Source organism: Anoplolepis gracilipes, chromosome 2, assembly GCF_047496725.1.
Source record: "Anoplolepis gracilipes chromosome 2, ASM4749672v1, whole genome shotgun sequence".
In the NCBI taxonomy this organism is placed as follows: Eukaryota; Metazoa; Arthropoda; class Insecta; order Hymenoptera; family Formicidae; genus Anoplolepis; species Anoplolepis gracilipes.
Window position 1 is genome coordinate 7843005 of NC_132971.1, and position 18273 is coordinate 7861277.

Consider the following 18273-nt stretch of genomic DNA (forward strand, 5'->3'; position numbering starts at 1 on the left):
GTCGGCGCCGAGCCACCCTCGTGCGATCTCGTATTCTCAATTATGTAAAAGAATATCGCTGCAAAACTCTCCCAGTACAATGATGCTCCTCGCGCATGACTTTCGAACGCTCGCGACGTAAGAAAATAATTTTGCAGTAAAATTTCATCGAGTGCAAATTCGCGGCGTGAATTTTCACAAAAAGTCGGATAGTCAAAATTGCCAGTTTTGAATTCCGTGAGAAGATCCATGTGCTCGCAGCATGGCTATCATGCAGTCCTGTTGTTGCTGGCAATCCGTACGAAGAGGCAGTTACGCTTGTGCCGTTTATACCACAGTGAGTATAGCGCAGTTGAGCGAAATGGTTATGCGAATTATAGCAACATAATATTTTCTACAGATATTATTTTCCATGCATAATTTAATTTTTAAAACTTTGAGAATATCGTAATATATGTATATGTAACAGATATTCTGCATACTTATTTTTAGTTTAAAAAATTAATTTTCAAGTTTTTCCAGATATTTTACATACATATATTAGTTTTTATTTTTTTACATTATTTTTACTATTTTATCTACTTATTTTTATCTTACAATAATATCTCTGTATTAATTTTATTTTTATTTTTATCTCAATATCTCTTTGTCAAAATTTTATCTTTACTTTATAATAAAATAAAATAGAATAATATTTTAGATTTTATAGATATACACATACATGGATATACATTTATAGAAAGAGAGAAATTTGATTTATAATATTGTTTCTCATCTAAAGGCTTGTGACAACTCCGCATATGCCTAATGATTAATTCTTCTACTTTTACATTTGAAGGTCAGACGAAATAATAATATGAAACAATAACAATTATACATTTCATAGGATATAATGACATTATATCAACGTCATAAATTTTTAAGGATTCCTTTTTCTGTAATTATAGAAAAAAATAAAGGAAATATATTGTAAACCAATTCACACAGATTTTATAATATACTATGTTTTCTACAAATATTGTTAAAAAAATGTTGACTATTGTGTGTTACACACAGTACATCGTTCAACAAAAATATGTATGCGTTTTGTTCAATTACATAAATATTTAATTTATTACATTTGTGCAATATTTATATATCGAATAATCTGTTAATATTAATTTAACATTATACATTTAATTTATCATTATACATTAGCGCAATAAAAAATATTATATTAATAATGAAACATCATTGAATAATAATATTAATAGTATATATAAAGCAGACTTAATATGATACCATGGTCAAACAATACTTGAAAAGCATTCCTAAAGCATAATCTAGATAAACACTTCAAAAATTTTAGTTTTAGAAATTTTATGAAAATTTGAAGGTATATTCTGTTTTAGGCATATTTTAAATACATTTTGTTGACAATTTTTGTATTGTTTGTGATTTAAATTTTAATTGTTTACAACTAAAGTTGAAATTATTTGACATTTACTAAAATTGGTTTATAGGTAAAAATTTATTTATTTGTTTATCGACTTGTAATAAGTTTTACTTTATACACACATGTCACACACACATACACACGCACATACACACACATGTCACATACATACACACACACATACACACACACACACACACACACACACACACACACACACACACACACGCAGTTTCTTATACGTATTTTGTAAAATATTTTATTTATAAAATTTTTCTCAAAATAAAAAGAAATTAGTTACAGCAATAAATTAATAAAATAAAATAATAATATATTTTTTCTCGAGAAATTGCGTTGCGCATTAACTCATCGTGATATTTGCTCTTCGCAAAATGAAAAAGTGGAAACATTATATATAAATAAATAAAAATAATATAATATGTAATGATAACTAATTTTATTGAAGTTATTCAATTGACATTAAAACAGAAAAAAATTATGCAAAAATGTATAATAATAGCACGCGATAGATAATCTAAATTATATTGTTAATGAATCGCAAAACCCAGCGCATAATATCGATCATGTGTATATTATCATTATCGCAACTGGCAGTCCATTAATAAATACACACAGTACGTTTCATGCACTTCAAATGCATTATTGAACCGGCTAACTATTGATCAGCATATTCTCCTGGGGACATATCAATTCAGTCGAAATATGCATATTGTAGTGCGCACGTTATTGCACGCATGCATGCACATGCATGAATTCTCTTCTTCTCGAACGTACTTTTACACAACTTTTTGGTTACCCATCTAAAAACTAACCGAACACACGAAAAAGTAAAATAAAAATATGCATCTGTATTTTGCAATATCGACAAGAGTTATTTTCGTTTTGCTAACAGAATTGTGTTTAATTCAGACACTTTTTCATGTTTTGGATATGTACCATCGCGGTGTGTTCAAAATTTTTTTTTCTATTTTGCAAAAGACTCACTTTTATCTCATAAAAAAATCTGAATCAACAACGTGTGTATCTATTTTATCGGCTCAATTAATGAATTTTGTTTTACATTGTTTTTTTCTAACTAGTTAAATTGTTCTGTCTAACTAGGTGACATTTATTTTTTAATGAAAATTTTGTGAAAACAAATCATTGGTACATTTTAATTTCCATGGCAAAAAAGAAAAAAACAAACTTTCTATATTTCAAATATTCTGCGCAAAAATATCAATCATACGTTTTGCGGTAACATATGTATGTACATAACTATATTAACTATGGCTTAAAACGTGTTCGTTATAAAAATTTTTCACTTCAGAATTATAAAGAGCGTAGAATCAAACAGACCACGAAAACGCAAAGCAAACTTCGTTAAACTGTTATCGAACAGGTTTGCGTAATTGTGGAAGGTCTTGTGGAAATTAGTGGTATCTACAAAACCTTATACTATGCAAAAGTTACACAGAAGTTGTTTGTGTAAGTTTAATAAATAAATGTGTGAGACTTTAAGGCGGAGAAAATTAAACGTATAACCTTTGTCTTATAATTGCTAAAGTTCCGGAATTTAATCTAATTATTCTCGTTAACCTTTTTATCGATCTAATTGTTCTCTGGACGAAGAAACGATTTTTGTCTTATTGCTGCTTATCTGTTTTAATTTTTTAATACCAGCCAATATCAGTTTAATTAACTTTATAGATTTTATTTCGTGACTACATAGTTCTATCGCTGCTTTATCATTATCGCCGAAAATGTAAAAATTAAAAAAAAAAAACATTTAATTATCTAACTCTGTTAATTGTCTCATTAGTTCCCGAATACAATTGTAGCAACCTCATTACATACTCTGTAATTCCGCATCATTGATTCCCTGCCATGAGATGTTTAGAATGATATCTGATCGTGTCGTTAACTGCTATAATTGGACGATGCGAAAAGTTCAAAATGATTAATACAAATTCTCTAATTTTATTGTTTATTTTAAATTATTTTACAATTATTTTTTCCATTTCTTTGAAATGTGTCACTTGAATGTTAAAGTTTTTTCTATAATCAAAAATTAATTAATCTAATCAAACGTTTCTCTCTTCTTTTCTCTAACTTTTATATTTATAATCATATTTTAGTAACAAAAAATATAGAATAATTGTAAATTATACTCTAATGCAACTAAACTACATTTTTTAAGCTAACTTTACGCAAGATTAAATTGATTTTATATCGGAATTCAAAAGTTTAATAAAAGTTTGACAAACACACATGTGCTCACTTAATAGATCTATAAAACAAAAATCAAATGACTATCATAAATGCGAATCCAAAACGAGGGTTGTGAAGCTCAGTCAGCGTTTCATGGACATCAGAGACGCGATGAGGCGAGAGAAACGTAGCTTCGAGACGCGTTTTCACTTTTTTCCCACTTTTACCGGTCTCCAGTGTACGGTTTCAGCAAAATTTAATTGTGCACTGAACGTTACAAAAAAGAAGCGTTTGAAATTTAAGAACTTGTGCTACTGAATCAAGAAAATTTAATTTACAACTTTGACATGTCAAGAAAATCGATAACGTTTACTACTAAATTTATATTAGGTTCTATGTTAGCTAAAAATAAACGTTTCAAGAAAATTGAAGTCATTAAATACATTTATTTTGATGTAATTGTTCACAGTAATTATTTTCTAAAACGTTATAATTAAATTATAATTACTGATGTAAAATATGTTTGTATATGTAAATTAAAGATTCATTTATAATTTTTCGATTTTATCATTTTATAATACAAAATAAGGCTTCAACGAAAAATAAAATATAAAAAGGGCTAGAAAAAAACAGACGAAGTTTATCAAATAAAAGTTTGAATTCAAGAAACTAAATGCGCAAAATTAATAATATATTTTACTTATTTATTAAACTTTTCGCGCATAGAGTTTTTTAAAATTCAAACTTTTATTTGTCAGATTTCCATTTGCTTGTTCTTCTAGCTCTTTTTATACCCTTTGTTAATTTTATAACATAATTTCAACAACAAACACGCATGCTATGCATGTACATATTTTGATAGTATGTTTTCAATTTAGAGAAAAACAATCGAGTAAAAGAAAAACAATTAATAAAACAGAATTTCTTAAGCCGCGTTCGAGGAGACGCTATTAGTGCATCGTTCTATCTTTGTTATTTACTCAAAGTTGAATAAGGACAAGTTTAATAGCGCTAAATAGTGTCTCCCTGAACACAACCTTAGCGTCTCTTGTTATGTTTTCAATTTTTATTAAACATTTTTTATTGTAAAATAGCTCAACGTGAAAGCAATTTATTTTTTGGTTAACTTCAACAAAATTAATGCGAGGCAAAAAAGTATACGGCAATTATGTTTTATTATTTCTATAAATTAGCATAAAATAATGATATTCCAAGTGAGCGAAGCAAGCTGTACTGATCGATCGTTTATAATAGAGTTTTCCTTAACACTTACCGCACTTTCCTCTTGATTTTATCCTTTTTTTATTTCATAAGTAAACGTTAATCTTTTTCTCTCTTCGCAGAATGAAAGTTAACACAGATGTCTCATCTATAGATTTGGCCTTTAATTTGTAATAAATTAGGTTTTCAATACAAAAAAATAATAATAGTCATTTGTAATTCCTTTGTAATAATAATGTCGTTTGAGTTGTAAAAAATACAGCATTTTGAAAAAGTGAAAACACTGTTTTCAATATACATTAAAAGTAAGGGATTGAATATATGTTTACCCATTAATTTTTTCGTCACGACTAATATGTATATTAATATGTTATAAATATCTAATTAATGATTATTTTTATAATTAATGATTATAAAATTTTAATTTTAACATTCATCATCGTTAAAAATGACATTAAGCTGAACTAATGTGTGAAACAAATTGAAATCTGATGACATATGCGTAATATCGCAAATATTATAATATTACATTAAATGTAACGTAACAAAAGGCACGACGACAATATACATATTATCCGACTTTTCATGTAATCCAAAGTATCAAAAGCGCCGTGATATGCTTACGCAACTTGTTGCAGCGTTAATTAGTACTGCATTGTGTAAGCAGTTTCGTGCTTTCCGTGTGAGTGTTTCTACCATACGTGTGAACAAATACTTCGGACAAACTCTGACCATAAACCCTTGGGAAATTTGTTTATCTAATAAAACATACCACTCCCCCCTCCGCGTGTGATTCTTTTTTCTCCAACTAAATTATTTTTAACTTAATAAAAAAATGTCTCTCTCTCTCTCTCTCTCTCTCTCTCTCTCTTTCTAGGCTTTTTAAGTTAAAAATTATATAAATCTTGTTAATGATATTTCCATCTTTTATTCATATCACATTAACATTATTTATTAAATAAAAAATTTTGCTTTTTTAAAAATTATTTGTCCTAATAAATTAATATTTTTTATAAATTGAAGGTAAAATATAAGATTAGCATACATTATTCTTTAAATTTAATAAATATAAAACGGTTCGCGCGATTATATTATACGCGTATCTATTTTATTGCATTGTATATTAAAATAACATGCGCGATATATTTTAAATAAAACTTTGTAAATTAATCAATTCGTGCGTATCTCATAAAATAAAATACTAAGAAACTGAAATGGTTTTCTTGTGAAAAATAAATATACGTATAAATACATAAAGAAATATAAATAAATATATTTATTTACACTGGATCGATGCATTTCGCCGTAATTTTCTGTTTCTTTGTTGCTCCGGGATAATCCATTTTTCCAATCATTTTCACATACGCATGTTCGATTAGTATTACTATATATGTATATGTATATACTCATACGTATATAAAATACAAATTTCCATTATTTCATAGTCAGTACTTCTGGCTATCTTTTTCATTATGATGCACTGTATTTACAAAATCACCGATTCACCAAGTGTATGTTCACTAATAAATTCATCGATTAAATCACTTCACTGAAAAAGGCTCGATACACTTGTTATACTGGCGATTAAATGATAAAAAATTCCAGAAATCATTTTGATTGCAGCAAATACGCGAAAGAGAGACGCGAATATCATGATCTTTATTATCACCCAACATCATGCCGGCGAAAATCACTTGTCCATAGTAATCCATCTCGATGATATTGTATCTCGATGATTCTCTTGATTTTCCCGATGTTCGATTGCACTTGCGATTACAAGAGATAATGTGGAATCTACGTCTCAGTATACAAACTACGATAGATCGCGTGTCGCCTATTCAATCCGACAGGATGGGCAGCTATGATGAATATTGAAAGATACGTTAAGCGTGGGAACTCATCTACGTCATTTGACACATTATTCGTTAATAATCTCAAAAATTCCTGACTTTTGTTTATACATGAAATTTAAATTTCGAAAAACGATCCGAAAAACGAGAAATACTAGCGATTCGTTTTAATTCGACGAGATCGATACCTGTTACGAATATCGAAAGACACATTGATTGTATTTCGTTCACGCTAATTAACGCGTCAGGACGATTGATTACCGCGGTAACTCGACATTCGTTCGTACACGAGGTCCACTTTGGACGAGATAACGATGCGAGAGGTGCAGAATGTGCGCGATCGTTTATTGCCCGAGGTTTCGAAAGTCTTTATGATGAAATAATGTGGTTTGTGGAAATTTTCTTGAATAATATTACACTGTGATTGTGATTTATAAGAATAATTTTAAAATATGAACGGAGTTAATTTCGAGATATGACGAGTAATATCGCGCAAATAAAATCACGGCTTTATAGAAATCTAACCCGCATATTTCAGAATACTAAAGGTTTTCGCGAGCGGAATTTTAACTCAAATGCATAATGACAGTTTAATATTTCTTGACATTTCGAATTCGCGGTTTGCTCTCCAATCATATTTTGACATATCGAACGTAAAAAATTTCTTATATTAATTCAGTAATTCCGCCGTGATATTAGATTCGTGTTAGATTAATCTTTTTATGTGCTTCTCATAATAATATCGTGTAATGAATGACATGAACATTTAATTTTTAATAAAATTTTATAAAATTAAATGATTAAATGCTGAAAATTTTTAAAATATATAATCATAATTTTTAAAATTGTGGTTTCCTAAAAAATAAAATTTACAAAAATTACTCTCCATATATTTCTTTTCATAAATAAAATATTAAAAGTTATAAATTTGACTTACTTGTAACATACGGTTATTTCCGTGGAAAAGAGGAAAAGAAAATCGAGCGAGAGAAAAAGAGGATGTTTGTTTAATATCGGTGAATTACTGTGGTAGAGCGACAACGACATTCACGTAGAATTGTATGCCATCAACATACAATTCTATGCGGGACGATATCCCCTGCTGACGTTTCCAGAATTAAACTAACTCGGATTATTGCAATGGACGTACATGTCTTCCTTCCCGCAAATTGGTAACAGGATTGCCCCCGAGCTTACTAACGCGAAATCGAATTATTCTTCGGATATTGAACTCGCGCCGTATATCTGTTGTTCTTCTATCTTTTTTTTTTTTTTTTTTTTTTTTTAATAAAATCAATATCTAGATATATTGACAAGTAAGCTGAAAAATGAAACTAAAACAGATCTTAAATATGGAAATGGAGAAAATATAGAACGTAATAGAGAAGATTAAATTATATGTTAAAACGTTGTTAAAACCCACGGTGCGTGGGTCTATCCAATTATTCAGAGGCATTATTCAGAATGACCTGTTTAAGCAACCTGTCTAAAGTGATAACATATGAATAAATTAGCCTGAAGTTAAATTTTTAGAATTAATTACACGATGAATAAATTATCCTTAATTATTTATTTTCCTAAAAAATAAATTACAAAATCTCTAATATATTTAATAGCATAATTTTTAATACACTTGACAAAGCGAGTGATTGTCTTGTTCCAGTAAGAAATAACAAAATTCATAAAAATATTTTCTTACAAAATTTTTAAATGTACTTTAATTTATTGTTTTTTGCGTCTTTAATGTCATTGCCCATCGCGTAAGATTAAATATTTTTTAATTTTAATTTTTTTACGATCTAGTCTCTGATTTATACGTAATATTCAGGCTCAATTTTTGACATAATTTGACAAAATTTAATATCCGCTATGTGTGGAATGAATTATTGATTAATTAATTTTTCTGTATTTAGGCGTTAAATCATTGTCACCACTCAAAATATACTTTTAAACATGTTTCGCTATCGCATTTAACCATCATGATTTAAATGAGTCTGAATCTCAAAGATTTTCATCTTCAATCGATCAATATTATATCAAATAGCGGTATTTGTATGCGGTAAATATAAATTAATGATATCTTTCATCTACTCGTGGTTCTAGATATATTTTGCACTGCTAGCATCAACCACCGGCACGGTTTTTCGAGAAGAGAGTGAATATCTCAAGGGGGATGTTTCTTTACCAGAGTCATCCAGCTTCTTGGAATCGGGGACCATATCGCCAAGTAATTAAATAATAAATAGCAAGTAGTCAGTACTCTATAGCAAAGTAACGTTATTATATTGATTTTTCCTTTATAATAAAATTTTCGATCTCATGCATGGAATCGTCCTCGAAATTGTTTCTATCTAATTGTAAGTAGTCGGCTTCGCTTAAATGATATCGTATTGCTTGTATTGCTTCAGCCACGGTTCATTTCAACGGAATGCTGCTTATCTGCTCCTGCTGCGGCGTGTTGTGCAGTCTCCTTCTTTTGTACGGCTTGTACAAGGTAGGGCAAAATTCCGGAGTAATCATTAAAGCGCCGTAATAATAATTCCATTCTTTTATTTATCTATAATAATTAAATATTGCAGGAGATTAATTTAGAAATATATAGAAATGTAATTTAGAAATACATAGAAATGTAGGTAACGCTAAAATATGGATTAAAAGCGTGGTATAATAATTCCACTTCTTTACTTATTTGCGAAAATTATGTAGAAATTGCAAGAGATTAATTTGAAAATGTAGTTGTAGAATCTCGAGTATTACCATCTCTATTATTATAGTATATTGTTGCATATTACATGCTACATTAGAAAAGATTATTATATTAGGAAAACATTATCACCCTCTTTTATACGCTAGTATTATTTTATACTTTTCTTTGAAAATGCAATATAATTTTTATAGATATAGATTTTAGTAGTTATTTTTGAGCAAACAATTAAATTTGCGTTTTATTATCTCTCTCGTGACACGAACTTTTTGTCTTCCTCAAGACGTAGATTTTTACTATTACGTCTATTACATTTACCACTTAACCCCGTGAGAATGCAATAGAAAATACTTTTGCTGTCACTTGAAACGTGATAAAACAGTATTATCGTTGCTCCTGAATGGATGATATGAAAAGCTACTGCTGTAACATATCCACGTTATTCCCGAGAGAATACGAGTCATTAAACGTAACACAGAATGGACAATTGAATGAGCAATTTATACACCGTTAATAAGTTTATGTATATTAAATTCTTAATGGAAAGTCTTAATGAAAATCATGCTATTATTTTCTGAATTTTTAATTCATAATTTTAATCTTGGATAGTATAATCAAATAAAAATCTAAATTTAAAGATCTGTTCAGATAGCTATTATTGCCAAGACTGTGATATACAACAAAACGTGCGTATTGATTTTTTATTTTTGTTTCTGTCAATATCAATCTAAAACATAGATATATTGCTTTCTTATATTGACTGAGAAGAATTTTCATGCAAAAAAGAAATATATATATATACATATATATATATATATATATATATATATATATATATATATACATATATATAAATCGTCAATAAACGTGCTATATCCACTTTTGCGTGCGCAATATTATTATCAATGATAAAAATCGTAAACTTGCATGGATGGCTAGCAAAATAAAATAAGAAAAAAAGAAAGAAACACCAAGTGAAAATACATTAAGGATCTTAATTATTTTGAGTACTTGCTTGACTGTCATGAATATCATTAATAAAACAAACATAGCATTCACGCGATATAACGCGTAATGTATTCATGAATATTATGAGCAAAACTCTGATAATATGGCAGGAGGAAACCTTTTTGTAAGCATCACAAAATGTGAAATTTGACGAAAAATAAATTTGGTACGTTTCATATTCTGCCGCTTTACATTACAGAATTTTCATTACTACGCTTTATATATTTTTTTATATCAGAGAAATATTAAAGCGTATAATTAAAATCCTCGAAATTCAGGAACGTGACATAAAACAGAAGTTTGCAGAAATTTTTTTACATAAAAAATTCTACGTACAGTTTTCATGTAAACTCTTATATTAGTAGCATTCACTCTTCGTGTCGTAAATTTTCAGGATCGCAAAATGTTGTTACTTCCATGGATTATCGCAATCATCACGTGTGGCATCATTGATATAGCACATTCGCTATACTTATTTATCGTCACAGTACGTATCTTATATTATATTTATTTTTATATATATATTTTATATTTGTACAATAAAAAAAATAATCTTCAATTTCTTACGACTGTGCATATGTAGAACTTAAAGTTATCTTTTTTATCATTTTATATATATATTTCAATATACATATCTATCAGTAATAATTAATTTAACTAATTTTCAGATTGAATATAGAAAACTAATGTATTTTTCTGTATTTCATAATGTATTAGTAGAATAATTTTTCTTATAAAACTGGTTTGACAAAAATTTTATTAAAGTAAAACTTAACTTAAGGTTTGATAGAAAAGGGGCGTAAGTGTTTGAAAAAGAAAGCATTATCATAAGCATTCTTTAATCACGCCCTTCTTCGAGCATATGAGATTTTCTAAAAAAATCAATATCTGTTTTATATTTTATTTTTTTAAACAGCATTTCTTACTAAATTTATAATTAATACAATCGGTTGTCCTGCGAATTCGAGTATGATAAATTTTTTATTTTATTTGGGATGTAAAATAAGATTTCTTATTTTCTATTTATTTTTCTTTTATTATTTTCTTATTTTGCAATATTTGAAATTTATGAGTATTGGCCGCTTGAAAGGCTCGTAACTATTTTAGGAGGCAGCGCTGTTCTTTACGAGAGAAATATCAAAACTAAACTTGGCAGTCTTTTAAAATAAACCATGGAAAATCCAAATATACATTTAAGACACGAGGACAGACGTAAGTATATTTACGCCCCTTTTCAAACGCTTGTGAAATTTTTTAAATGCACTTACATATATAAGATAAAATTTGAATGTATAAAATATTAGAAAATTTTGATCTATTACAGCCCGAGTTTAATCCGGCAAGAGTTATGCTCTACACATTAAATTTCTTTCTACTTTGTTTAAACGTGAGTACATTCGACCAAATTTAATTACTACATAATTTTTCACGGTGGTAATTATCATTATAACCACCGAAACCTATTAAATTAAAATTTTCAGAAGATTTATATAATATACATTATTAAAAAAATTACATAATTGTATAAATCATATTATTTACATGTTGCTCACGAATAATATAATAATAATAGAAAATAAGAAAATAGACAAAAATAATAAGAAAATTAAAAAATACTTTTTTTATAACAATAAAAAAATAACAATAAGTATAAAAAAAAAGTTATTAAATTGACTAAATTGTGGATTGAAAATTCATATGTGTATTTATACATTACAAATATCAAATCACTTAGATCAAAACAAATATTGTTACAGATATATTCAGTTTTATGTGTCATCTCGCAGTATCAAGAATACTCAGCTGGTCGCGGTACTGCTGCGCATGACTACGAATATAGGGTCAGTATTCCGAAAATTTCACAGAGGAAAGAACAGTGGGATAAGGGACGAAAAGTTAAGTGAATTATTCAGTCGTACTGCTTTATTAATGAACAACTTATTTAAAAAAAGCAATATTTGACACGTGTATATAATTTGCGGATAATAAATATAAACGGATTAATTATACGTATATATGTTTTTTGTAATACTAGTAAGTGGTCTTTCTTTTCTGATATCATTAAGCAATGAAACGATAAGGGAGACTAATAGGAAGTCTGTGAAAAAAAACCCATGAAATGTTTTTCCTGAAAGGTAAAAAAGTAACGAAGAGTAAGGGGATATTCGTAGCAACTTTGTTACGTCAATTATCTCATAATCAATATCATAAGAGAATCGATCGTGTGTCGAGAATTCTATTGTAGCTCTCTTTTATATGTCAAAGATACTTTATATCAAATTCTTTCCTCGTACAAATTATATCCCTCTATATATACAATTTTCTCATATAATCTTTTAGTAGGTCTCATAAAAGCTGACATACATCGATCAATGTATTATTTTCAAGTTTTCTTTTATTTTTTAACATGTGAATTCTATCATCATTTCGCTAAATCTCGTGACTCATGTTCCGAAAATTTTTAATCGCCCAATATATTATTTATGTCTCATATGATATTCCTTGAAGATTCCAGTGGTGAGATATGTAACCCAACCACCGACTACGACCGCCACCACTTCGTGTCTAAGTTCGCGAAAAGGTGTCACCAACAATGAAACAAAAGCTACACCGACTCAGAGTCCTACGGCATGTCACAACCCTCTCTTATCGGAGAAAAGTCCCATTGCGAGCCGGCTATCAAGGAAGCACGTTCAGTTTCCAGATACATCGACATCGCCAAGTCAGATACAGAGATCAGGTGAGCGCATGCACGTTTTGGAACTAAAAATAAATATACCAATCTAGGGCAACGCGAGAAGAAGAGAAATGTCGCGATATCAATTTACATCATGCTCACACATTTCATGACACGTGCCATTTTCATTAATCTATGTTAAAGCACGGTACCAATTTTCAGTTGTCATAGTCTGTTTCGTTTGTCACTGAAAATTACGTGTAAAACGTATGCATGCACACTATTTTGCTTTGACATTTCACAAATTATCATTTCAGAAATGCCACGTACAAATTGCTTTATGTAAAATGTAAAATATAACATTTTCAAAATGAAACCGTCAAAATATCTCTCTTATTATTGTATTAACAAATTTTAAGTGGTTTTTTTTCCTGAAAATTTATGTGTTATAATAATTCGTAAAATGGAAATGCGTGTACAATAAATTATATCTCGTTTAAATATATCAATCTCGTATAAATATGTCAAATAATATCACATAAAATATGGAAAATAGTTATTTATCTCTCCAAAAATTTAATGAAGAAAATGTAAGATACATTGAGACTAACAATTACAGCTATTTCTTGCACGCCTTGTGTATTTGTATCTATCTATTCGTTTATTGTATATATCGATCCTGCTATATAGATAATCGAATAGACAAACGAGGACCGTTTCGAAGTACTTGTAATGCATAAATGTTTCAGATATATCATTAGCAAAGGCTCAAACGAAGTGTTCGCCAAAAATTGATCGTAATAATGCAAAGATGTGGCTACAACCTAACGATGCTATAACGATTGTGGTTAGCCAATCCTCACCGTCAAGCGACGAAGAGCATATCCATTATTCGTAAACAGTATGAACATACTTGACACACAATGCAATTGTTAACAATCCAAATATATACATTCTTATATATGTGATTCTTATACACGTTTTCATGGAAAACGTGTATTATCAATGTGTAAATACATCGATGGATTTTTTTTTAAATAAAAGAAGTCTTATAAGAATTTTAAATATTAAATATTAATTAATTTATCCTTCTTTTACTTTATAATAGCGTTTGCTAGACAAAAATCTCAATTTTTTTAAAAATCTGAATCAAAATCACATTTATTACTAAAAATGGATTAAAAAAAACAAGATTGAAATTTACAAATAAATATAGAAATACGTGGCCAGTATTATTTTAAACGCTAAAGTAAAGTAAGAAACAAAATATATGTAAAGATAAGCGAAAATGCTACAAAAAATACAAATAAAATTTAATCAGTTATAAATATTTAATAAAAAAATTTATTAATATAGTTTTTTGCATTTACAACATGTAATATAGCTAAAAAGTTCATTTTTATATAGATAAAAAAATATGCAATGTTCTGCAAATTATCTGAATTTAATAAGAAGATATTTTAAAATATTGTATCTTGTTGTACAAAATATAATTAAATGACATGCTCTCTTAAATTACGAATCCTTCTATTTTTCAGATCTAACTTTAGTAATATGTATAATATTATTAAATATTTGATTTATGCTTTTTATTTTCGAGCGCAATTATTACAACGGGCGATTAATACAAGACCGATATACAATCTCGTTATTATATATACAAATATACAAACTTGTTATAATATATAAACTAGTTATAATTTATGTATTGCCGACATTCCATTTATGTACTACAATTTTCAATTTAATGTAGTACAGATTATATTACACAGGTGAGAGACGGTATTTGACACAAAAGCTGCTTTATTTGATCGAGAGTAAACAGCTCTCAAATATTCTTCAGGTACTCTCTAAAATACTCTTCAAGACAAGATTAACGTGTAAATAATTCTCTTTCACTTCAAAAAGTCATGCAATTTCTTCTTTATTTGCTCTAAATCTGCTTATTTCAGATATATAGAAAAAAGACCGATAAGACTGTATGCAATAAATATTAAAAACGGCACGTATATGTTAATATAATATGTAATATTATCGACTATGACTAGATATAATCTTGTCACTAAAAATGCCCGAATATAGTTCACGATGATAGTTATTAAACTGCCAAAAGGCTTCGTATTAGTAGGAAATAGTTCGCTAGTCAAGATGAACAGTAATGATACCAGACTTCGGGTTATATAACTTCATACATGATCACACCAGTGATGAGCAGCTACACTAAACTGTTAATACCCACGTGATTATGTTACAGATTACAAAGTACGTCTCGACCATGGCTGTCGAACACGCTGAACAAATAACGGAAATAATTAGCAACGATTTCCTGGCACTGCATATTGTATTTTAACATTTATATTTAAAAGAAAATAATGCGTCTATTTATAATTTTTTTATGTGTTTATTCTTGCTTATATAAAAAATTATTTTATCTCCCAAATTTCACTGTTCCATATGCAAACAAAAGTTTTTTAATTGTAATGTTGTATTTTTTATATGTACATCTAAATATATATTAATTTATGATTAATATAAATGCTTTCGTATTTTAAGTAATTAAAAGGATATTTCTCGTTAAAGTAAATAAAAAACATTATTCGACAAAATACATAATAAATTAATATTATATTGTATATATTTATTATAATAAAATAAATGAGAATAATATAATTAACAGTAGAATAATAACACAAAGCATATCTACTGACAAAATATTATTTAAATATATATCGGTTTGATTGAATAAGCGATGCCTGTAACTAATTCGGCCATGAATCTCAATATGTACAGCTGCTGAGAAGCAAGGAACAAGAATAAAAATATTAATGGATTAAACATTGATGGATTAAATTGATTCTCACTTTAGTCATAAAACTATATATTTTCCGATATATTATTATTTAAGATATAAATGTATCGAATCATTTTATTGAAAAATATACTTTTATATCTAATTGTCTCAATAAATATCTATTTCCTACAACAATAAAACATATCTTCTTTATCTTCGCAGCAATCGTTTTCATGTACAAACGTTATTTGTCAGTTTGTAATAAAAAGCTGTTAATAAGATACTTTCTAGATGATTTAATTAATAATTTCATATTAGCTTTATCTAAAACATTTCAATGTTTTATTTTGTTATCAAATATAAGAAAATTTTAATATGTTTAATGATGTGTTTCATATAAAAGAGATTAAAAATATTTTATAAATAAGTTAAAGAATATATATATTAAATATCTTAAGAAATACATTATATATATATATATACATATATATATATTTCAGAAGAAAACTTACAACGTTGCTAAGTATACTTTTCTTATTGCATTCTCAAAAAATATTTATACCAGCGATAGTTTATATAGTATTTATTTATATTTAACAAAGTAAATAATAACAAATAAACAATAACAAATAAACAACATAAAAAATATATTGTGTATATTAAAAGAAAATTCGCTAAGTTTATACATTAACTAATATAATATTATTTTATATTTTTGTAGTCTTTACATTTGTTTACTTAAGAATACAGAAATAATAAAATAAAAAGTGTACTATAATTTTTTATTTAAGAGCATTTCAAGCAAAGTAATATCAGTTATAAAATCAATTTACGATTAGAAAATAATTTTTAATTAAGCCTGAATAATTTATGAACATATTATAAAAAACTAACGCATAAATATTTTTTTGCAGAATTTTTTTTCTACATTTGACGAGCGGTGTAGTTCCTCTTGTATCTGCTGTAAAGTCTTACCTTTGGTTTCAGAAACGTAGATAAGTGTGAATAAAGCACCAAAGAGACTGAAATGTCCAGAATAGTATGTGTATGCCGAAATTATCGGCTATGACTAGATACAATTTTGTCACGCTAAAGGTAAAGATACCGGCCGCTATAACAGTTACTGTACTACCGACAGTCTTTATATTTGTAGCAGAGAGAATGATGAGAGGGGTCATGCCCTCGTTTTTTAGGGAACGCTTCTTCCCCGCCGTACAGTGGCGCTAACTGGATCCATAATTGAGTTTTCGGAACTACGTGGCTGGATCCACTTTCCACTGCCATGGTAAAACGACCGATTGGTTCGAGTTTGTGCTAGATCCATAAATTGTGGTTCGTGTCCGTGCTAGATCCATAACTGTAGATCTCAAAAGTACGAAACATATACATTCAATAATATTTTATTACATATTATTAATTGCAACTGCGCGTGATCTTTTTTCACTTTAACATATATTATGAAATAATACATATATATATATGTATATGTATATATATGTACAATATATGTACAAAAAATCCTCATTTTATTTCTTATAAAATTTAATGTTTTAATGATTTCAATGAAAGTATTTAGTAAATATTCACATAAGGTCACCCCTTTCAGAAGTCAATGATCTTGACATATGTTGTCAAGATCATCACCCTCAGTAACGTTTAAAAGGTTTTAGCCGTCGCTCGTTGTTTACTAAAAAGTTACATACAAAAATTGCTAAAAATTGACGTTTTTTCCAATTATTTTATCAAATACTGGAAATTTAAAAAAATGTTTCAAATAAAAGTTGTAAGTCTCTTCAAAATATACGTTTTATATCCTATCCATATTTATTATACGAGTGATAGTTTTCGAGAAAAACAAAAATAAGACTACGAACCTCATACATGATATTAATTATAATATCATATATAATCTAGTCGCACTGTATCCACATATATATATATATATATATGTATGTATGTATGTATATATATATAGTATAAATTTTAAGTTTAACGATCGATAAGCATAAATACAGAACTGATGTTTTGCATAATATAAATTAATTGTATTATGATGATATTATTGATTAAGTTTCCTATTTTTGAAATTGCTAATAAACGATAAGTAATCGTCAATTAATTTTTCAAACAAAATGTTTTCATTATTGTCTGATATATTTGCAATCTCTTTTATCTTCATTTTCCAACATTGCAAATAAAATGACGTAAAAAGTAGCAAGGATAAATTATATGGAACATAAGGTATGGCAAGCGAATAAAGTAAAGATTAATGTTCAGTGAAGATTAAATATTTGTTCTTAATAATTTTTCGTAGACGTTTCATATTACCTATGCTACATACAATATGAAGAGCATTGCATGAAATATACAAAGTAATAATGTACTCTGCCTTACTAA

General features: G+C 27.8%; 1 protein-coding gene and 1 pseudogene across 7 annotated transcripts; one reads left to right on the forward strand and one right to left on the reverse strand.

The window, feature by feature from the left end:
* Window positions 1-15542, forward strand: LOC140662881 (uncharacterized). 7 transcript variants are annotated; one of them, XM_072886571.1, is made up of 8 exons: window positions 1-316; window positions 8800-8923; window positions 9105-9190; window positions 10803-10895; window positions 11733-11795; window positions 12166-12303; window positions 12917-13148; window positions 15340-15542. In XM_072886571.1, exons 1-8 carry the CDS (start codon window positions 242-244, stop codon window positions 15378-15380), a joined length of 852 nt encoding a protein of 283 aa, XP_072742672.1. In that variant the 5' UTR covers window positions 1-241; the 3' UTR covers window positions 15381-15542. The 7 variants fall into 7 exon arrangements, with proteins under 7 accessions (XP_072742672.1, XP_072742668.1, XP_072742670.1 ...); XM_072886567.1 differs by lacking the exon at window positions 15340-15542 and adding an exon at window positions 13835-14103; XM_072886569.1 differs by lacking the exon at window positions 15340-15542 and adding an exon at window positions 13835-14103 and having other exon boundaries at window positions 12166-12249.
* Window positions 15398-18273, reverse strand: part of LOC140663251 (facilitated trehalose transporter Tret1-like) — an 18716-nt pseudogene continuing 15840 nt past the window's right edge.

Coding starts and splice junctions, on each gene's coding strand:
- LOC140662881 (XM_072886567.1), top strand. CDS start 242: ATGGCTATCATGCAGTCCTGTTGTTGCTGGCAATCCGTACGAAGAGGC. Junction 8,924..9,104: donor ATCGGGGACCATATCGCCAA/GTAATTAAATAA, acceptor GTATTGCTTCAG/CCACGGTTCATTTCAACGGA. Junction 9,191..10,802: donor TTTTGTACGGCTTGTACAAG/GTAGGGCAAAAT, acceptor GTAAATTTTCAG/GATCGCAAAATGTTGTTACT.